We start from the raw sequence: 22,758 nt of genomic DNA, 5'->3' as shown, positions 1-22,758 counted from the left end.
TTACAAATACAAATAATGCAGGAGAAGTACATCTCAAAATTTGGATTTAGTAGGAAATCCTCATTGGGTTAATAAAGAGTTGAAAAAGAAGCTGCAAAGGAAAAACACAGCTGTATAAGGTGTATAACACTAATAACTGCAATGTGAATCGTAGGCCATATGGGAACATGAGGGCAACCATTAAGAAGGATATTAGGGAGGTTAAAAGGCAGTTAGAGAGGAATATAGCAGATCAGGTGAAAGATGACCCAAAGAGATTCTTTCAGTATTTTGGTAGTAAAAGAACAGTCAAGGAGAAGGTGAAGAGCATCAAGAATAATAAAGGGGAATTTAAAAATTCTTCTTCTTTTTCTGGCTGCTCCCGTTAGGGGTCGCCACAGCGGATCATCTTCTTCCATATCTTTCTGTCCTCTGCATGTTGCTCTGTTACACCCATCACCTGTATGTCCTCTCTCACCACATCCATAAACCTTCTCTTAGGCCTTCCTCTTTTCCTCTTGCCTGGCAGCTCTATTCTTAACATCCTTCTTCCAATATACCCAGCATCTCTCCTCTGCACATGCCCAAACCAACGCAATCTCGCCTCTCTGACTTTGTCTCCAAACCGTCCAACTTGAGCTGACCCTCTAATGTCCTCATTTCTAATCCTATCCATCCTCATCACATCCAGTGCAAATCTTAGCATCTTTAACTCTAACACCTCTAGCTCTGTCTATTTTTCTGACATCTTCACAAGTGAGGAAGCAGATAACCTCTCAGCAGTAAAAGGAACTACTAAGGGATTTGTAGAGGAAGAAGTCCTGTCAGGGAGTCAGTCAGTCTTTTTCTAACTTATTTGGTCCTGAACAGGGTTGTGGGGGATGCTGGAGCTCTCCCAGCTAGCATAGGGCACAAGGTAGGGACAAACCCTGGACAGGGTGCCAGTTCATCACAGGACAAACACATATACACACCCCGGCCAATCTACATAACCTACAACTCTTTTAACTGTGGGAGGAAACTGGAGCACCCGGTGCAAACCCATGGGCACAGAGGGAGAACATGCAAACTCAATGCATGTGAGGCAGCAGCGCTACCACTGTGCCATCGCGCCACCTGGGAGAAGTACTGCTTAGATTAAATAGACTAAAATCAAACTAATCTCCAGGACCAGATAACAATTACTCTGGAGTTCTTAAGGAGGCTGGTGAGTACATATATAAACCCTTGATGCATATTTTTAGGAAGTGACTGTGCACTAGGGAAATTATGAATGACCAGAAAATGGCAAATATTATCCCATTATATAAAAAGAGTGATTGGGCAGAATCAAGCAACCATAGGCCAGTAAGCTTAACATGCATCACAGGAAAATTAAAGGAATTATTAAGGATAAGATTGGGCAGCACATACAAGTACAGGAGTTTTACTGAACAGTCAGCATGGGCTCAGAAGAGGCAGGTTGTGTTTTACCAACATGCTGGAGTTCTATGAGGAGGCAACAAAAAGATACAATCAAAGTGGAGCCTGTGATATTATTTATCTTGACTTTCAGAAAGCATTTGATAAGGTGCCACATGAGAGGTTGGGCATCAAATAAAAAGAAGTGGGAGTTTAGGGTGATGTTTTTAAATGGGTGCAGAACTGGAAGCAGAGGGTGACGGTGCGAGGAACCTCATCAGAACTGGCCGATGTTAAGAGTGGTGTTCCACAGGGGTCAGTGCTAGGGCTGCTGTTATTTTTAATATATATAAATGATTTAGATAGGAATATAAGTAACAAGCTGGTTAGGTTTGCAGATGATACCAAGCTAGGAGGACTGGCTTACTTGCTCTGTTAATGGGATAGCGGAGCATACAATCTGGGATGTGAGTCTGATGGCACACCACTGCTGGATAATTCATAATGACAGACGAAGCAAACAAATAACGGGCCACCAAACAAAGTTTTGAATCAAGAAAAGTGAGAAAAGCTTAATTAGTTAAATGTAAGACAATTAATATGTATTTTTTTTCTTTATAAATATATTAAAAACTATTTGGCTAAATATTTTTATGGTAAATTGATTGAGAAGAATATTGTACACATGAATAAATTGTTAAATTTGTTCAATTTTAATATGTCTGTAGTAGTAGGGTGTTGTAGTGTGTTAGCTATGATGGATGCAATGAGACTCCTCATTAAATTTTAATTAAACTTCTTTTCACTTTTGCACATAAATGTGACAGGTTGGAAAATGGATGGATGGATGGATGAACTGAAATAAAAATATTCACATATTCACAGTTAAAATCACTCACGTATCCGTAAAAGAGAACTACAACCAGAAGAGGGCACTCTTCATTTGACGCTCTGGACGACCAGAAGAGGGCAATCTAGTCAGTAGAAACGAGATCCGTTTATATTTATATTATTGCTTAACTTTGACAACACAGTGACCCTTAACACTAAGTTTCCCCTGAGCTTAACAGTTTACTAAATGTTAGCGATCTTATTTCATACTCATCTGCCGGCCTAGAGATAAAACATTTCAGTAGTAGCAGTAGATACACAAATATAATTTTAGAACTGCACAGCACATCATACGTTTCGCCGTGGTGTCAGGATGGCCGAGCGGTCTAAGGCGCTGCGTTCAGGTCGCAGTCTCCCCTGGAGGCGTGGGTTCGAATCCCACTTCTGACAAATGCATGATTTTTCCGCTTGATTCCCCTAACCGTACGTCTCACAACACTCCTGTCAACTTCGTGGCTGATTTTCGTTCGTTACTCTGTATATTTCTTGATCTCAGCTGCCCGCCGAGACTCCGCAGATATCAATGGCTCTTTTCCTTCGCTATTTGTAACGTTTTACTAATAAAGGCGATGGTCCTTAATAATATTTTGTACGCGGCTTTTGTATTTCCGATCATTTGAAAAAAAATGATATTTTTGTCAGAAGTGGGATTCGAACCCACGCCTCCAGGGGAGACTGCGACCTGAACGCAGCGCCTTAGACCGCTCGGCCATCCTGACACAACAAAGATTTTTTTTTATTTATTTTATTTTATGACCTGTGCCAAAGTGACGACTATATGATGTAATATTCTGTTGATGTAAATATTAGTTTCAAAAGTGGTAACGGTCGCTCTGGCTCCGATTTCTTTTTTCGTACTCCGCCCCCTGAAGCTGCGTGACGATACGGAAGCGCACACACAGGAAGACCGCGCCAAGTCCACCGGGGCCGGCGCGGCGACACAATAAGAGAGGCGGAAAGGTGTCGGCAGTGGCCCTTGTAAATGAGGGCGAGAAGCACAGAGTCCGGGGGATATCCATTGTACGGCGAAACGCCGCCATGAGGAACAGACACAGATGGATGTGTATGTTGTCCTTTGACACTGTGAACTGATCGAGCGGTCCTTAGTGATCACTGGTCTGAATGATCCAGTGCTCAGTCTCCAAGGGATCCACATCATCAGAACGACAAGTCACGGCGTGATCAGCGTTTACTGACCCCGGATTAAGTAATCAACATGTATGGATTTAGTGATCGGCATTTTCTGAACTGCTGTTGTTAGGATGCAGGGTTGGTGATAAGACTCTGGACTCAGTAGTCATCATTTGAATTCCCTGAATTGATCCTGTGATTCTGTTTCTTTGAGCCAGGAGGAATAAAGTGGTGAGCATTGCAGGATCCAGGATTTGCTTTGACTGAGACGATCAGATATTGTCACCTGCACTGGTCTGCTCCAGTTTTGTTCTAAGTGGATGAGTAGCACTGACTTGCCTACCTGCCTTCTTCCTGCGCAGGTGCCCTCATGTCCAGCCATTACTTCTTTTTTCATACACTTCTTATTCCACCAGCTAACCCAGGGTTGTTGATCTTTTGCTTCATTACCTGCCTCCCTCTTGTTTCATCTCCAGGTCTTTCCGCCTGATTAACCTCTAAGCCTGATACTCGTAACCACTCCCTACCCACTTGCATCTCTTTTTGTCTGCTTTCCTGCTTGAATTGTCTCCTTCTTTTGTTTCTCTGTCTGTCTCCCTGGTATTTGCAAGTCTGAAGCCCCCACTGTCACATACCCACCCCCGGGTGTCCCCTCTGCCCTCCCCCTTTCACCCCTCTACTCAGTTTTACTTCTCAGCTAACCAGCACCCCCATCTTATAATGAGGCCCCGGTCGAGCCGTTTCACACCAGAGATCAAGGTGCTCCTGGCCGCCGCTGTACTCTTCCTGTCGGCCCTGCTCTGTAGATCTTCACTGTCAGACAGCGTGGAGCAGCAGACCCGCTCTCAGCTGCTCCGCTTGCAGATGCTGCTTTTGCTCAGTTCACTGATGCTGATTGGTTCGATGTACATCTGGAAGAGACTGAACTTTCTGCTGAGCCAAGGGTGTCTATGGCAAGTCTCTGTGCTTTTTTTCCTTGTGATGGCCCATCTCAGTTTCTTCACGCTGCTTTTCCTGGTATCTGAAGAACCACATCCCATTGCCATGGTGGCCTACACATGCTTGGGCTCTTGGGTGCTCCTGGTTTTTTTTCTTTTCATATTTTCCATTGTAGAGCAGTGCCACAAACTTATCAGAAACCGGCTGGCTACTGGGCCCACGGCAGCTGTCTCAGGCTCCAACAGGACTGTGCTGCTGGCTCTTGCAGTGACACTTGCATTGACGGTCATAGGTCTGTACAATGGGGCTCGGCCACCAGCTGTGGTGCGTGTCCAGATTACGGTGGACAAGCTGCCGTCCTCTCTCAATAACCTTAGACTTGCTTTACTCTCTGATATCCACTTGGGACCCACTGTTGGAAGGAACAAACTGGAGAGGGTGGTCAGGATGGTCAACGAACTGCAGCCAGGTAATGGTTACTGATGGTAAAGGGAGAAGTGTGGATGGATGAGGGGAACTTTCAGAAAGCGGAGTGATTTACCTGTGTATCTGAGGAGCAAATATAATGAAATGAACAAATTTAATTTCAAAAAACAGCTTTGTATAGTGAGCACTACCCCCAGGGACTTCGCAAGCATCACATCATAGCAGTCCGACAGCACTGTCTGTGGTTAGATCAGTAGATTAAGCAGAGGTATTTGTGAATTTGAATATGTAAAAAGACACACAGAGCAATTATTATTCTTGGCAGTCTGAAAGAAGAGATCACTTAAATAAGATCCAAAAGTCACACCTTCACATTTAGAGCAGGTAACAGTAGGAAATGTCCACCGAGTGATACCAAGACAACACCGTTCTAAAAGGGGTCCGCCACAGTACCGTTTAGCTACGGCAGTGAAAAGTGGGGTCTAGTCAGTGAGGAGCTGGTCCTACAGAAATTAAATATAAAATGTTTAGAGATGATATTCAATATGGAGGATGCTATAACATACAGGGTCTGTCATGAAATTCAAGAGATTGACTTTAAAGGGAATTCTATTGTAAAAATTGCAGTACATTGTTACATGGTAGCTCTCCCAATCATGGAAATATTCCTGGAAACGATTGTCTATGAGGGCCTTCTGTCCATTATGGCTCTTGGGATGTTTTCAGTCAGTCTCATTAATTTCATTCCAGTCATACTGTATATGGAACTAAGTGACAGACAATGAAGACGTGCTGCATGTCAGAGGGACGGTACTGAGGTTGACTAGGGATCATGGAGTGACATGCTACAAAACGGATAACGGAAGAAACAATAGCCAGAGCAGACTTTTACAGCACCTGTCTGGATTTGTTATCTGCCAGTAAATCTGAGTACATCCTCAATAGCAACCTGTCTGGATAAACTCCAGAGTGGTGAGGTGACTTAGCTGCAAGTAACCTGGCTCTTACCACATGCTGTTCTGTTAAAAGTGTTATTCAGGAGTTAAGGGATGGTTATCTTAGAACTTTAATTACAGCCATATTTACAATGCTTCTTTACAGTAGAAGTAATCTATTTGCTTGCCATGATGGGCATTACATTTTAATTTTAAAGTTAACAGAAACTGGGGAGCAGTGACATCCACACTAGTCAGGACTTACTGCCAGAGTTGCAAGGTAGAAGATGTCAATCTGGATACAGCAATATACATAAACGTTTGACACAGTAGCTAAAATATTAAAATATGAATTATTTCACCATTTCAATTCACACTATTGTGTGTCTCAAGTTACTTAATCTGTGTCCCATTGGTAAAAGGTTTAGAACTTTACTAATACAATTTTTGTACTCATAAAAGACCTGGAATAGTGTGAACTATGCCACTACTGACCTTGGCAACCATTAAGAAGTAACTAGATGAGAGGTTAGGACAGCTTAGCGATTAGCTAAACCTGGGGTCCCCAACTCCGGTCCTGGAGGGTCGTGGTGGCAGCAGGTTTTCATTCCAACCCTTTTCTTGATTGGTGACATGTTTTTGCTGCTAATTAACCTCTTTTGAATTACCTTTAATTGACTTGTTTTTTAAGATTTGTTCCCCTGAATGTCTTCATCATTCCTCTGATTGCTTCATTTCTTTCCTTAAATGGCACCCAAACAGAAATGAAATGTGAAGTGAGGGAGCCAACAGAAGACCAACTAAGTCAGGGCCTCAAACTCCAACCAATTTCACTCCAACCAGTTGCTTAATGAGGTACTGAGTCTTGTCGTTAATTAAACCCGTTCTTTAGTTCCATGGCTTGTTGCTGCTCTCATTGTGAAATAGCAGACATTTCCAAAATTGTTGATTTTTTCTTTTCTAAAATGTTTGGGGACTTCAGCACATCAGCATTCCTGAGACCTTCATCTTTCTTTATTTTCAGATATTGTATTGCTGGTCCGGGCGGCACGGTGGCGCAGTGGTAGCGCTGCTGCTTCGCAGTTAGGAGACCCGGGTTCGCTTCCCGGGTCCACCCTGCATGGAGTTTGCATGTTCTCCCCGTGTCTGCGTGGGTTTCCTCCGGGCGCTCCGGTTTCCTCCCACAGTCCAAAGACATGCAGGTTAGGTGGATTGGCGATTCTAAATTGGCCCTAGTGTGTGTGGGTGTGTTTGTGTGTGTCCTGTGGTGGGTTGGCACCCTGCCCAGGATTGGTTCCCTGCCTTGTGCCCTGTGTTGGCTGGGATTGGCTCCAGCAGACCCCTGTGTTCGGATTCAGCGGGTTGGAACATGGATGGATGGATGGATATTGCTGGTCCTGTTTAGGTTCATTTTGTATCTCATTATTGTTTGGCTGCTAATTAAGGAAAAAGAAACAATTCAGGGGTCTGAGTCTTCAGAAGCAAGTGAATTAAAATTAATTCAAAAGAAGTTCATTAGCAGCACAAACAGGTCACTAATTAAGAAAAGGATTAGAATGCAAACCTGTAGCCACTGCGGCCCTCCAGGAGCAGAGTTGGGGACCCCTGATCTAAACAAATGGGCTTGATGGATTGAATGGTCTCCTCTCGTTTGTCTCATTTCTGATGTTCTTATTTTGCTGGCCACTTTATTATGTATGCCAGTCTAGTACCAGGTGGGGACATGAATTCAATAATTCGTCAGGGATTGTGATCCATGCTGACTAGGGATGTGCATTCACACTAATTTTAATATTAGGGTTACCATAGGTTTTAACAGATATTTGTTTAATCATGAAAATAAAATAGTTAGCTTTTGACTGATATCAGTGGGAAAGACCACCAGCACCACCACCCCTTTACAGTAGAACCCCATAAAAAGCTTATTTTTCTGTCTACGATGTACGATACAAAACTAATCAAAATAGCTTGCACCGTAATAACATTATCAATAACTTTAGCTTTCTTTAATTTTTGCCTTAAAAGTGCAGTGGGATTTTCTCACTATATTAACTAAGACTATGTGGGATCTGTAAGTAAATCTCTTAAAGCATTCAAGGGGTCTTATACATGTCATTGAATTTTGTATTCAAATAAGTTTTGTTTTATGTGTCCAGTCAGGCAGGCCTACTAACTGGTGTCTCTATGAAGTTCTCTTTTTGTGGTTGTCGCTGTTTCTCTGTCTTGCTGTTCTGATGGTCTTAAGGAGGGGGCTTCATACTCTGGCTCAACAGTTGTCATCAGTTCTCTAAAGCCATTACCTCCCATTGTCCAGTGCCGGCATTTCTATGATCAGTTCTTCTATTTATTGTTTTATTCACATTTTTGAGCTGATGTAGTGAGTGCATTTGTTGGTTTGCTTGAGATCTTCAGCTGTTGTGTCAGAAGTTTTGCTGGATGCTTCAATCTTTAAACCAACACTTGTTTTACACTCAGTAACAGGTCTGCTTTCTGTATCAAAAGACCCAATTTTCTTTTCTTTTTGTCTTTTCTTTTTTTAATACCATATTCTCTTCACAGCATTTGGCTATACAGTAGGCTTACTGAATACCCGAATAGTAATTTCCGTATTTAGATACTGTTACAGTGTGTGCGACTACCCGTGCACAACCTTAATGCTGACTCGATAGAATCACACATTTCCTGCATTTTGTTTTTATCTCTACCTTCATGGTGCAAACCTCCCATTTCACCTCATCCCAAACCTGCTGTGCTGGGCTGAGATATGGAGAGAGCAAGGTCATTGGAGTAAACTTAAAGTCACTGTTCTAGCTGGTGGACCAGCTTGAGATAATGTGTGCTTCCTAACATGGTGCACTATCCATCCATCCATTTTCCAACCCGCTGAATCCAAACACAGGGTCACGGGGTCTGCTGGAGCCAATCCCAGCCAACACAGGGTGCAAGGCAGGGAACCAATCCCGGGCAGGGAGCCAACCCACCGCAAGACACAGACACACACAGACACCCACACACCAAGCACACATTAGGGCCAATTTAGAATCGCCAGTTGACCTAACCTGCATGTCTTTGGACTGTGGGAGGAAACTGGAGCGCCCGGAGGAAACCCACGCAGAAACTAGGAGAACATACAAACTCCACCCAGGGAGGACCCGGGAAGCGAACACATGGTGCACTATCCTGCTGGAAATGCCAATTTGAAAAAAGGTAGACTGTGGCCTCAAAGAGATCCACTTGGTCAGCAACTTTGCTATTAAAAGGCCTACTGTCTGCCAAGAACACACTCCCTACATCATCATTACACTACCAGCACTGGCCCATACTATAGTAGACCTTCACGCTGCCCTTCTTACATCTGCTTTAGAGGGATGTAAACTGGTATCTACTCAATTTTATGCTTATAAAGTCCATGACATTTGAGACTAAAGTGTCCTTAACTATTTGCATTGCGTTGTCTGATTTTACATTCCTATTTATCACTGCGCTGGAGAGTGGCAATGTGTTGAATGTTGGTTAGACATGCAAATTTAAATTTCACTATATGCTAATATGTGATAATACAACAGCTAGTACTACTACTTATAGACAGATAAAACTTTATTTGTCCCTAGGGGGAATTTTGGCTTTTTACAGAAACTCTTAAAATAAATAACTACATAAATATATAGGTAAGTAAATAAATAAATATACACAATCACTTTGGAATGAACACTCACCAGAATGACTATAAAGCAAGGAAATTCAAAAGAAAGAAAAGTTTTGACTTGGCTGTTGCAGCCCCAGTGAGACATTATACAGACGTATTTCTGATGATATAACGGAGCCCCATCATGTTATTTGACACATTTCTGCTGAATAATTCATTGGCAGAAAGTCCTCAGTGTTAGTGTGTCAGAGAGAGGATGTGCAGAATTGTTCATAATTGCACTGTTTGGATGGCACTTCACTTATACTACTAATGTTGACGTAAGTCTGAGTTGAACCATGGATCCATGCTGTTTTGGCCAAATTCTAACCCTAATATCTACATGGTGCAACAAAACTTAAAATAAATCAAATGAATCCTCAGTTATCCAGGTATGATTATCATAGACCCTTCCTGTTTTTAGCTGAGAAGATTTCACCCAGGTGTGGCCTTCTACTGTTATAGGCCGTCCACTTCCAGGTCTCACATGGTGTGTGTAGAAAAATCCCAGCAGGGCAGAGGTTTCTGAGATGCAGAAACCATCACGTCTGTCACCATCAAACGTTAGTGAAAGTCACTCTGATTGTGTGTGTTGTTCATTCTAATATTTGCAAAACCACAGCTAAATCTCTTGATCCTATCCACATTATGGAATTGCAGACACATGATTGGTTGCTCAGAGCGGCAGGTTATTCATGTTAATGAGCAGGTGTACCTAATAAAGTGCCCACTGAGTGCATGTTTTTCTGGCTTTGTCTTGTATGCTTATAACTATCTGGTTTTACCGTTATGTGTTTATTGTTTAAATTCTACCGACTGCAAAGCTGTACGTCTTTGATTTTTTTTCTGGGTGTACTGTTTTCATATTTTTACTTGAAAGATTGTTTCAATTGTACTAGCAAAATATTTCAAAAGCAAAAATAAGATAGCAACACCAGGAAATGTTTAACAAGATCAAAGGCTTTGTAGGAGTTCTTTTAGGCGACTTAAGACAAAGGCCACCCAAGCATGCACAAAAAATAAAAAAAATAAATCATTGCTTGAGGGTTATAGACTAGCAATAGACAGGAAAGGTTATCTGTTGAAAAGTGAAGCAGCTCCAGTTCGTTCAAGAAATGTCTGGAAAGTTACATGGGTGTGCCACGAATAGAATTGCTGAGGACAAGTGTGTCAGTTTTATAAAAGTTCACTAGATGTTTCTTGAATAACCCATATATCAATATGACATTTCTAGAAAAAGCTGGGGTGGCATGGTGGCACAGTGGGTAGCGCTGCTGCCTCGCAGTTAGGAGACCCGGGTTTGCTTCCTGGGTCCTCCCTGCGTGGAGTTTGCATGTTCTCCCCGTGTCTCTGTGAGTTTCCTCCGGGTACTCCAGTTTCCTCCCACAGTCCAAAGACATGCAGGTTAGGTGCATTGGCGATTCTAAATTGTCCCTAATGTGTGTGCTTGGTGTGTGTGTGTGTGTGCCCTGCGGTAGGGCTGGCACCCTGCCCGGGGTTTGTTTCTTGGCTGGGATTGGCTCCAGCAGACCCCCGTGACCCTGTAGTTAGGATATAGCGGGATGGATAGAAAAAGCTTTTGTTTTTTATGCTAATGGTTTTGCTAGTAGCAAATGAGCAGTTCTTATTCCACATCATAACTGATGACTGCTTGTAAATGCAACCATTTTCCATTCAGCTTACATTTGAAATGACACATGTGTGTGAGCTGCATTTACAATAAGGTTAATACTGCATGAAACACAGTTTATATCTGAGGATGTTTAGTTGCGTTCTACCAAGTAGGGCGTTTTCAGTTGTTTTGTTGGCCTCTTTAGAGCAATGGTCTTTTTCCAGTTTTGCTGGTATAAAACAAGCATTATACAATGTTTAAGCATACAAGGAATATACAAGCCTTCCTGAACTTCAGCTTTTGTTGATGCAGAGGCTGAAACAAGCCAAATCAAGTCAAGTTTCATTCACCATAATCAAAGACATTTGACTAAAAACAAATAGATAATATTTAGGAAAGATAATACAAAACGTTGAATGACTTTTAACTAATACTTTGTGGGAGCAAACTTTGCTTTCATTTTAGCTGAATATGTCTCTTTGTATGGGACTTTCATCAACTACGTATATCAAACCTCAGTTTTGCAATTTGATTCCACTCTGAAGCATTCAATCTGATCAAATTGCAAGGGGATCTCCTGAGCGCAGCCATCTTTAGGCAAGTCCACAAATAGATTTTTATGGGGCTCTGACTGGGCCATTCCAGGACACTGATTTTCCTGTTTTTAAGTCACTCCTTGGTCATGTTCTTCAGACCATTGTTCAGTTTAAGCAGGCAGCAAGATTTGTGCTATAGTATCTTCATAAATAGAGCCATTCATTTTTTGAGTACAAGACATTCTTGCATATATCTTTGGGGAACTGAAAATGTCTTACAAATTTTTTACTGACATGGTTGTTATTTTTTTGCGAGAAATGGTTTCCATCTTACTACTTAACCCCACAAGCCATAAATGGAGACAATATGTAACTAAGTTACTTGTATATATTCCTGTGGCTCTTTGTACACTGTCAGTAACTTCTTGGTACCTGCCCTGGTGAGCTTTTTCCTTGCCTAGTCATCAAATTTGAAGGAATGTCTTCATCTTTGCAATGTTCTGATGATGCCATATTTCCTCCAACTCTTAATTAGGTTGGATTAAATTACGTAGACTATATTAATCCCAAGGGCTAGTGTTCAATGATATGTTTAACTCTTTTATATTCCTCAAATGATCAGCACTTTTAACTGTAAGATCCAGTTGACCTACTCTTTGATAGCTTCTTATAGGCCATATGTGTCTTTGCAACATAAACAAGAAACTTTAAGGGGAAAATCTTTTGGAATTTGTAAATATATTTGGTGCTAAACAGAGTCACTTCAGTTGATGCCAGCTGAAGGCAGATTTCTTTTGAACATGATTTGTAAAGTGATCATACATTTACCTTGTCCACAATCCATAACAAATGAATACAAAATTCTGCAGTCTTTATCGAACATTTCAAGCAATTCCTTGTCATTAAGTGAATTATTTATCATGTTTTTACCAATCCACTGCATCCACAGCCATCTTTTCACTATGTAACATGCAGTGTATTCAGAATATAATCAGGTCCTTTCACTTTCTGCACATTTGTTGTGTTGTAGATTTAACTTTAAATGCAAAAATTTGCCATTTTTCAGTCTACACTCAACAATTCACAATAACAAAGTGAGAACATGTCTTCAGAAAGGTCTGTGAATATAATACAATCAAAATATGAAATCTATCATTCATACAAGTATTCAGACTCTTTGCTTTGGCACTCCCGAGTTGTTGTCAGGTGCACTCTGTTTGCTTTAATTCTCCTTCGGATGTATCTAAAACTTGATTGGAGTCCATCTGTGAAAACCTGATTGGATATCATTTAGAAATGCACACATCTGTGTATTTAGGGTTCCACAATTCACACTGCATGTCAGGGCAAAAACAAAGCCACAAAGTCTAAGAAACTCTGTAGACCAAATTGTGGTGAGCCATAGATCAGGACAAGGGTATAAAATGATTTCTAAAGCTTTGTGTATTCCCATGAGCACATTGGCCTCCAAAATTGTGAAATGGAAGAAGTTTGGAAACACCAGAACCTCTCCAAGAGTTGGCCTTCTGGGCAAACTGAGTAACTAGGCAAGCAGAGTCATGGCTGGGAAGATGACCAAGAACCCAATGGTCACTCTAACATAGCTTCAGAAGTCCTCTGTTGAGATGGGAGTACCTGTTGGAAGTCTGACCATCCCAGCAGCACTCCATCGATCAGATGTAAATCACTCTTGATTAAAAAGCAAATGACAGCATATTTGGAGTTTGCTAAAAGGCATTTAAAGGACTCTGAAAGCATGAGGAAAAAGATTCTCCGGACTGATGAGACAGAAATTGAACTCATCGGGCCAAACACCAAGCACTATATTTGGTAAAGACCAGGCACTTTTCATCACCTGCCTAATACCATCCCTAAGAATGGTGGTGGTAGCGTCATGCTCTGGGATTATCTCTCAATGGCAGGGACGGGAGACTGGTCAGAATTGAGGGAAGGATGAATTAGCTTATTACAGAGAGTTCCTTGAAGAAAACCTGCTCCAGAATGCACACAACCTCAGTCTATAGTGATGATTCACCTTTCAGCATGACAGTGACCTGAAGTATACAGATAAAACAACACTGGAATGGCTTCAGGACAAACCTCTTACTGAACCTGAGTGGCCTACCCAAAGCCCAAACTTAAATCCCATAAAACATCTGAAGATAACAGTTTACAGACACTTCCCATCTAGTCTAACAGGGATTGAGAGGATCTGCCAGAAAGAATAAATTTGCAAAACTTTCTGAAAACAGGGTTTCACTTTGTCATTATGGATTATGAGTGTAGACTGATGGGCAGTAAATGTCAAATGTATCCATTTTAAATGTCATCTAGAACACAATAAAGTGTGCAGAAAATGAAGGGGCCTGAATGTAGCATGTTTTATTTTGTAAGGTGGCCCAGAACTTTGCACTGCCACCTCACTGCTCCAGAGCCTGGGGATAGAATGGCGAGTTTACATGTGCTCCCCATGTCTGTGCATGTTTCCCCCCAAGTCTTCAGGTTTTCTCTTGCATATTAAATACATATTTGTTAGGTTCTAAATGACACTAAACTGACTGGTGTGAATGGCTTTGGATGTTTGCATGTATGTGTTTTCTAATGAACAGGTGTACGATTCAGTGCTGACAGACACTGGCACATGTACAGGCCTTACACCTGTCATCTCCAGAAGAAAAATTGGAATCACAAGGCGCTGTGATCAGTAAAGCTTGACTGCTAATGTGAGCCTTGGCTGGTATGCAGACCGATTAAACAGGAGACTACTTTAAGTGACATGGCACTTTAAGCAAATGTATATAATAATACTACAGTCCAAAAAAACAAAACATAGGGTCAAAACAGATAGGTGTCAAACAACACAAAACAGCAAAGCACAGCACAGGCAAATGTAAAAAAACACCAGACAGAAGCAGAGTCCGAAAGTCAGGGAGAAGGTCAAAACGCTATACAGAAAGCAGCTAACACAAGTGAGAGCATGACAGAGACTTTCACAATGTCACCATGCACAATCCATGAGTGAAGAGCATCTGCCTACCCCCACCTGTTATTTCTGTTGGCCCACTCATCATATGACTGTCACCCGCCTTGCATAGCAGCATACACTCTGAATGGGGCTGAAGGCCAAATTCAAGGCAAAGGAAGTGGTTAAAGGGTAGAGGCCCCAGCTACATCTTTACAACTGCATGAGAGTTTCTTGTGTCTGTCCATTTCTTGTAATATTCAAGGGAACAATTTATCCTTTTCCAGGATGGCAGATGTGCATAACATATGCCAGCTTGAATATGGTTCCTCACCATGACTGCTTCTAAAGATAGCTTCCTTGCCATTGTGCCCCATTGAAGATTTACTTTAGTTAAAAGCCTAAAGCTTTCTGTAAAGCAGCAAGTTGTACGTTCAAAGGTTGTCATTTGGGACTTGCAGTGCCTACAGAATATTCTTATTGTCCAATAATTAGCCTTCTGTGATTGCCAATATGTGAACTGCAGGTCCCCAGAGTATTTCAGGCAGAGTTAGCGAGTTGTTTTTTGAACACTCCTGAGAACTGGACCTGGAGATTTAAAAAAGCTCAGATTTGAATTCCTAGTGTCCTAAAATTGTACAGAATCTCTGACATATTAATTCTTTGTGAATCCTTCAACAGGCATCCACCACAGTAACCTTCTTGTACAGTGTAATGATTCCATTGTCCCGGCTGAACAACAGTTTTCACGTTTGCCCTGGAGGTCCTGACATATAGAAAGGAAGACTTGAGTAACTAAGTACCAAACCCATTTACCGGTATGCATTATATGAAGCTCATCTAGACAAGATCAGGCAGAAAACAGCTACAAACACCATATTGAACACAAACCACTGAAGGGCACAATCACTCATCCAGAACAGAGCAGCTTAGAGATACCAATAACCTAATGTGCATGTTATTGGATCTAGGATGAACCCAACTAATCTGTCAAGAAAACTAATGTGTACACTAAGAGAATGTAGAAATCTGCTAGAGTGACTAGACCAGGAATTGTATCCAGGTCACTGGAGTTGTTAGACAGGAGTTGTCGGAGTGTGCCAAAATACTGACTTCAACCAAAGAGTGACAGTTCACAACTTTAGTAGCATCATTTATTCCAGCAGAGGATTTTAGGGTTTTGTAGGTACTGGAGTAGGGCTCTTAAGTGACATTATAATTACGTCTTGGGATTTGGTAAGTCTAGACAATCATAGTGTGTGTCCCTTTAAGGTATTGAGGACAGAGATCTGGGATCCTTTTACTATATTTGGTTTTTTAGACTTCTCTTAAGTTAAATGAGCTAATTTGATTGTTGTTTCAGTGAAAATGTTAAAGGTACTTTACACTACAAAGCTAAAAAAATAACCTTCAGCATGAACAAAATAAAAACAGTTTGTGACTGTGAAGGACTGGGAGAAATGCAAGTGAAGAGGGTCTGCCCAGAGTCTGGTACCATAACAAGACTGTGCCAAATGATGTATTAGGAAACACTTCACCCATTTTTATATATTCCTTTCCATTTTCAGATATTGTTGCTATCGTCGGAGACCTCACAGATTCCCAGGTGGTTAACTTGCAAACAGCTTCTGAGCCTCTGAGAGAACTGAAAACCAAACTGGGGACATACTTTGTCACAGGTAAGCAGGGCGCAGGAAGGGTGATATCATGGGGATTGCAGGAATGAGTCTAGTTGTGAAGACAGTAGCAAGAGGCCTTTTCAGTTTTGGTATAGTAGCAATTGCCAAAAACATTCTTTCGCTTGCCATTATTGAAGTAGCTCTCTTATTCAAAGCAATTCAGACAACCACAGTCCGTTGTTTCCATGTTTTAACAGCTGGAGCCCTGACATACTGTATTAGCTGACTTGCTGAGAGTTTCTATATATATAATCAGATAATGGTAGGCACTGAACCAGGCATCTTGTGTTCACTTCACCTTGGACAGGTAGACAGTCCTGTGCAAATTAGTTTAGACAATATAAAAAGTTATTAATCTGAAGGGGAATATTTAGATGCACACAGCAGCAGAAACAAAAAAAAAAAAAAAACAGATATAGACTCATAGGACAAATAATACAATCAATCAACAGACAGATAAATACAGTAAATGAATAAATATTAAGCAGAAATATAAAAAATAGTGTAGCCCATAAATTAACAACTAAGATGTGGGAGGCAGTAACAATTCAATGAAAATCCTAATGCATATATTTAGAACAGAAAGCACAGACTAGACAATAAAGACAAGCTGTTGGGGATTATGTCTTTGGTTTTAGTACCTACTAGGGGGCCCTGCCCCTGCTCACTTCACTCACCAACCCCTGTGCGGGCGCTACGCACTAGCCACTTCGCGGCTCTGCCACTCACGTATGGGGAAGTGGATGTACAATTTAAACAGATTGTTATTTTCATAGGAATTGTTACATATGCATAATAGAACTAACTATTTTATATTACAGTGAGTAATTAACCATAGTAAAAAATCCATCCATCCATTATCCAACCTGCTATATCCTAACTACAGGGTCACGGGGGTCTGCTGGAGCCAATCCCAGCCAACACAGGGCGCAAGGCAGGAAACAAACCACGGGCAGGGCGCCAGCCCACCGCAGATAGTAAAAAATAGTAAAACGTAATAAATTGAAAGGAAATTATGTTTCATGTTGCGTTAGAGGTGTTTGTTGCGTTATATATTTTGTTCCATTTGGCTTTGAAATTAACATGCAAATACTTTTTAAACTTACATTTTTCTGTAAAACTTCAGTAAAAACATTATTCGGAATTAACTTTTCGTCAATATCACATTGAATTTTGATTGCGTGTTTGGATTTACTTCGTGACAACGCAACGTATAACTGCCCGTGAGTGAATATCATTTCTTTCTCCCTAATAAATAAACTGACTTTTTCAAATGTCTGTCCCTGTGATTTGTTAATTGTCATAGGAAAAGCTATTCTAACGGGAACCTATAAACGTTTTAATATGAATGGCATATCAAGATCTCCTTTGGTGTCTAATGTTATCTGCGGAAGATGTACTACATTACCTTTCTTGTCGCCTCTTAAAATTTTACATGTAGAATTGTTCGACCCATTTTGAATACAGCTAATCTTGTCATATTGCATAGCCCATCACTCATTCGCAGATTACGCAATAACATTACAATACATCGCTCTTTCAAAAGTAATTTGGCCGGTGGAAGACTGGATGGTTTTAATGTTTGTAGATATTCTACAGGATATTGTAAGTTGATGTTTTCATCTTCTGCAGCATCACCACCAACTGTTTCAGCATAGTCTATTGATATGCATTTAACCAATTTGCCGTGTATCCAATCGACAATTTTCGTGATAATTCGTTTTACTTCATCATTTCTTGGTGCTAGGATTGCCCGTGTACTTATTTATTCTGTTGATAACCCTTCAGGATGAAATTCTTCAATAAGATTTGGACATAATAAGTCTTCTTTTATTGGGAACTTAAAGTGAGGAAAACGTAAAAATTTATAAGAGCTGAGAGCGCAGGAACTGTGTCTGACAAAAGCATTCACACGAATGAAAGGTGAGAGGACCATGGGCGTGGGCCGTTAACCGTAAATGGTTGAGAAGAGGGCAGGACTTGAAAAAATCTCTTGGCAATAGTCTCATCTCAAGATTGTCTTTTATAATAGAGAGGTATAAAGTGTTTTATTGTGTCTTTTTTTCACTCTCCAACCTAGGCAATCATGAGTATTATACAGTTGATGTCAGTAACTGGTTCAGTTATCTGAAAATGCTAAATGTTCAACCGCTTCATAACACCAATGTTCGAATTGGTCCCGTGGAGAGGAGTGATGAATGGCTTTGCTTAGCAGGAGTTGATGATGTTGAAGCCCACTTGTTGAGGTAAGTAAATTATTACCAATCCTTATCTGCTAATTAGTAAACTTGACATGTACTCGGGGCTCAGTTATATCTGTGTAGAGACAACACAGAATTAAAAACAAAATAAATATTACAAATGAAGGGAGAACACTCAGTTGGTTAGTTTAAATGTTTTGCCATATTGGTGAGGTTTGTGTGGTGGCACAGTGATTAGCACTAATACCACCTAATTTTTAACATTCTCCTATATCAATAAGAGTTTCCTTTAGCAAATTCGATAAGCTGGATAGTAAATAGATGAATAATAGAGGCATTGTTGCAGTATCTCACCCATTCATTTTTAAAGCTTTCAGGTGTCCCTTCAAATGCATGGTGAATCATATGAATCATTTTGCAAACATGATCAAAATGACTCAGTGGAGCTCAATGGAAGTGCTAAAGCGCATGCATATCCTTCACGATGTCATTGGTGTCTGTAGGAACTTTGAATGTTGGCAGTATGACTGGTAAGGGGATAGAGTTAGCAGATATGATGGAGAGAAGGAAGGTTGATATATTGTGCGTGCAAGAGACTAAATGGAAGGGGAGTAAGGCCAGGTGGATTGGAGGTGGATTCAAATTGTTTTATCATGGTGTGGATGGAAGGAAAAATGGCGTCTGGGTTATTCTGAAGGAACAGTATGTCAAGAGTGTTTTGGAGGTGAAAAGAGTATCAGACAGAGTAATGATTATGAAGCTGGAAATTGGAAGTGTGATGATGAATGTTGTTAGTGCATTTGCCCTGCAACTTGGGTGTGTAATGGAGAAGAAAGAAGATTTTTGGAGTGAGTTGGATGAAGTGATGAACAGTGTACTCAAGGGACAGAAAGGGGTGATTGGAGCGGATTTCAGTGGACATGTTGGTGAAGGGAACAGAGGAGACAAGGAGGTGATAGGTAGGTATGGTGTCAAGGAGAGGAATGAAGAAGGTCAGATGATTGTGGATTTTGCCAAAAGGATGGACATGGCTGTGGTGAATACATATTTTAAGAAGAGGGAGGAACATAGGGTTACGTACAAGAGTGGAGGAAGATGCACACAGGTAGGTTACATCCTATGCAGAAGAGTTGATCTGAAGGAGATTGAAGACTGCAAAGTGGTGGCAGGAGAAAGTGTAGTTAAGCAGCATAGGATGGTGGTCTGTAGGATGACGTTGGAGATCAAGAAGAGGAAGAGAGTGATGGCAAAGCCAAGGATCAAATGGTGGAATTTGAAAAAGGAAGACTGCAAGGTTGAGTTTAGGGAGGAGGTGAGACAGGCACTGGGTGGCAGTGAAGAGTTACCAGACAGCTGGGAAACTACAGCAGATGTAGTAAAGGTGACAGCAAGAAGGATGCTTGGCGTGACATCTGGACAGAGGAAGGAGAAAAAGGAAATCTGGTGGTGGAAGGGGGAAGTACAGGAGAGTATACAAAAGAAGAGGATGGCAAAGAAGAAGTGGGATAGTCAGAGAGATGCAGAAATTAGACAAGAGTACAAGGATATAAGGCGCAAGGTGAAGAAAGAGGTGGTGAAGGATAAAGATAAGGCGTATGATGAGTTGTATGAGAGGTTGGACACTAAAGAGGGAGAAAAGGACCTGTACCGATTGGCTAGATAGAGGGACCGCGCTGGGAAAGATGTGCAGCAGGTTAGGGTGATAAAGGATAAAGATGGAAACATACTCACGAGCAAGGAGGGTGTGTTTTGCAGATGGAAAGAGTACTTTGAGAGGCTGATGAACGAAGAGAACGAGAGAGAGAAGAGGTTGGATGATGTGGTGATAGTGAATCAGGAAGTGCAACGGATTAGCAAGGAGTAATGTAAGGACAGCTATGAAAAGGATGAAAAATGGAAAGGCCGTTGGTCCAGATGACATACCTGTGGAAGCATGGAGGTGTTTAGGAGAGATGGAAGTGGAGTTTTTAACAAGATTGTTTAATGGAATCTTGGAAAGTGAGAGGATGCCTGAGGAGTGGAGAAGAAGTGTACTGGTGCCGATATTTAAGAATAAGGGGGATGTGCAGGACTGTAGTAACTACAGGGGGATAAAATTTATGAGCCACAGCATGAAGTTATAGGAAAGAGAAGTGGAAGCTAGGTTAAGAAGTGAGGTGATGATTAGTGAGCAGCAGTATGGTTTCATACCAAAAAAGAGCACCACAGATGCAATGTTTGCTCTGAGGATGTTGATGGAGAAGTTTAGAGAAAGCCAGAAACAGTTACATTGCGTCTTTGTGGACCTGGAGAAAGCATATGACAGGGTGCCTCGAGAGGAGCTGTGGTATTGCATGAGGAAGTTGGGAGTGGCAGAGAAGTACATAAGAGTTGTACAGGATATGAACAAGGGAGGTGTGACAGTGGTGAGGTCTGTGGTAGGAGTGACAGATGCATTCAAGGTGGAGGTGGGATTACATCAGGGATCGGCTCTGAGCCCTTTCTTATTTGCAATGGTGATGGACAGGTTGACAGATGAGATTAGACAGGAGTCCCCGTGGACTATGATGTTTGCTGATGACATTGTGATCTGTAGCGATAGTAGGGAGCAGGTTGAGGAGACCCTGGAGAGGTGGAGATATGCTCTAGAGAGGAGAGGAATGAAGGTCAGTAGGAACAAGACAGAATACATGTGTGTAAATGAGAGGGAGGTCAGTGGAATGGTGAGGATGCAGGGAGTAGAGTTGGCGAAGGTGGATGAGTTTAAATACTTGGGATCAACAGTACAGAGTAATAGGGATTGTGGAAGAGAGGTGAAAAAGAGAGTGCAGGCAGGGTGGAATGGGTGGAGAAGAGTGCCAGGAGTAATTTGTGACAGACGGGTATCAGCAAGAGTGAAAGGGGAGGTCTACAGGACGGTAGTGAGACCAGCTATGTTATATGGGTTGGAGACGGTGGCACTGACCAGAAAGCAGGAGACAGAGCTAGAGGTGGCAGAGTTAAAGATGCTAATATTTACATTGGGTGTGATGAGGATGGAGAGGATTAGAAATGAGTACATTAGAGGGTCAGCTCAAGTTGGACGGTTGGGAGACAAAGTCAGAGAGGCGAGATTGTGTTGGTTTGGACATGTGCAGAGGAGAGATGCTGGGTATATTGGGAGAAGGATGTTAAGAATAGAGCTGCCAGGGAAGAGGAAAAGAGGAAGGCCTAAGAGAAGGTTTATGGATGTGGTGAGAGAGGACATGCAGGTGATGGGTGTAACAGAGCAAGATGCAGAGGACAGAAAGATATGGAAGAAGATGATCCGCTGTGGCAACCCCTAATGGGAGCAGCCGAAAGAAGAAGAAGAAGAAGACTTTAGCTGCACTGGGTGTTTATATTTATTGATTCTTCTGAGTTAGAATAAATTACTTCCTGAGAACAAGTCACATGATTCTCATACATTTGATTCATGAACAAATCATTACCTGACAACAAGCTGCACAGTTCTTGTTCTCTTGATTCATGAAGTGAATCTTTAACCACAAGCAAGTCACATGATTCTCAATCACTTGTGATTCTGTAATGTAACATATTTTTTTTTCTTATTGTGCATCTGAAATTTGTTGGCAAGCTGTGGGTACTGAAACAGGACAATTTCATATGTATTATCATCATCTTAAATTATACACAAAATAATATATGGTTTATTATATTATATCATGGGCAGCACGGTGGCGCTGCGGGTAGCGCTTCTGCCTCGCAGTTAGGAGACGCGGGTTCGCTTCCCGGGTCCTCCCTGCGTGGAGTTTGCATGTTTCCTCCGGGTACTCTGGTTTCCTCCCACAGTCCAAAGACATGCAGATTAGGTGCATTGGCAATTCTAAATTGTCCCTAGTGTGTGCTTGGTGTGTGTGTGTGCACCCTGTGGTGGGCTGGCGCCCTGCCCGGGGTTTGTTTCCTGCCTTGCGCCCTGTGTTGGCTGGGATTGGCTCCCTGTTGTTAGGATATAGGTGGTTGGATAATGGATGGATGGATATTATATCATATATTTGTGATGTGATTAAAAAGCACCCATGGACTTTAGGTATGCACCAGCATGTAATCCTAAAAATGGATCAAATAAATCAAAAGAATCAATTCACTTAAATGAATTATTTGAAAGAATCAACTCTTTGAAGTGGATCAATATGCCTGTCATATCTGAGGCCCAGGTTTGGTCACTTCAGCTGTGCATAGGTGGCTTGGTTCAGATAAAGCTTTAAAGTCTGGATGCTTGATTACATCCAAAAATACAGCACTGAGATGTTAAACCACAAATACACAGCAGACAGCAGCAACAAAATGTGGTACCTTTCCTTTTTTATGAAGTGTTATTTACAAGTTTGCCTGATAAGTGATACAACACCATATATGCCCC

At 41.5% G+C, this 22,758-nt stretch overlaps 1 protein-coding gene and 2 non-coding genes across 3 annotated transcripts in view; 2 read left to right on the top strand and 1 right to left on the bottom strand.

Moving 5' to 3' along the window:
* The first annotated feature begins 2,578 nt into the window (after window positions 1–2,578).
* trnal-cag (transfer RNA leucine (anticodon CAG)) lies at window positions 2,579–2,661 on the top strand. Its single transcript has one exon. It is a non-coding gene; the product is annotated as a tRNA-Leu (tRNA).
* Window positions 2,662–2,907: 246 nt separating this feature from the next.
* On the bottom strand, window positions 2,908–2,990 carry trnal-cag (transfer RNA leucine (anticodon CAG)). Its single transcript has one exon. It is a non-coding gene; the product is annotated as a tRNA-Leu (tRNA).
* A 148-nt stretch (window positions 2,991–3,138) lies between these two features.
* tmppe (transmembrane protein with metallophosphoesterase domain) overlaps window positions 3,139–22,758 on the top strand; it is a 29,710-nt gene continuing 10,090 nt past the window's right edge. Inside the window, exons 1-4 of the mRNA XM_051931690.1 lie at window positions 3,139–3,233; window positions 3,275–4,810; window positions 16,066–16,176; window positions 18,257–18,422. Coding sequence (XP_051787650.1) covers window positions 4,123–4,810; window positions 16,066–16,176; window positions 18,257–18,422 — 965 coding nt within the window. The 5' untranslated portion in view covers window positions 3,139–3,233; window positions 3,275–4,122. The remainder of the gene's footprint in view (window positions 3,234–3,274; window positions 4,811–16,065; window positions 16,177–18,256; window positions 18,423–22,758) is intronic.

Source organism: Erpetoichthys calabaricus, chromosome 9, assembly GCF_900747795.2.
Source record: "Erpetoichthys calabaricus chromosome 9, fErpCal1.3, whole genome shotgun sequence".
In the NCBI taxonomy this organism is placed as follows: Eukaryota; Metazoa; Chordata; class Cladistia; order Polypteriformes; family Polypteridae; genus Erpetoichthys; species Erpetoichthys calabaricus.
The sequence above is the reverse complement of the archived record's forward strand: the minus strand, read 5'-3'. Positions and strand labels throughout refer to the sequence as shown.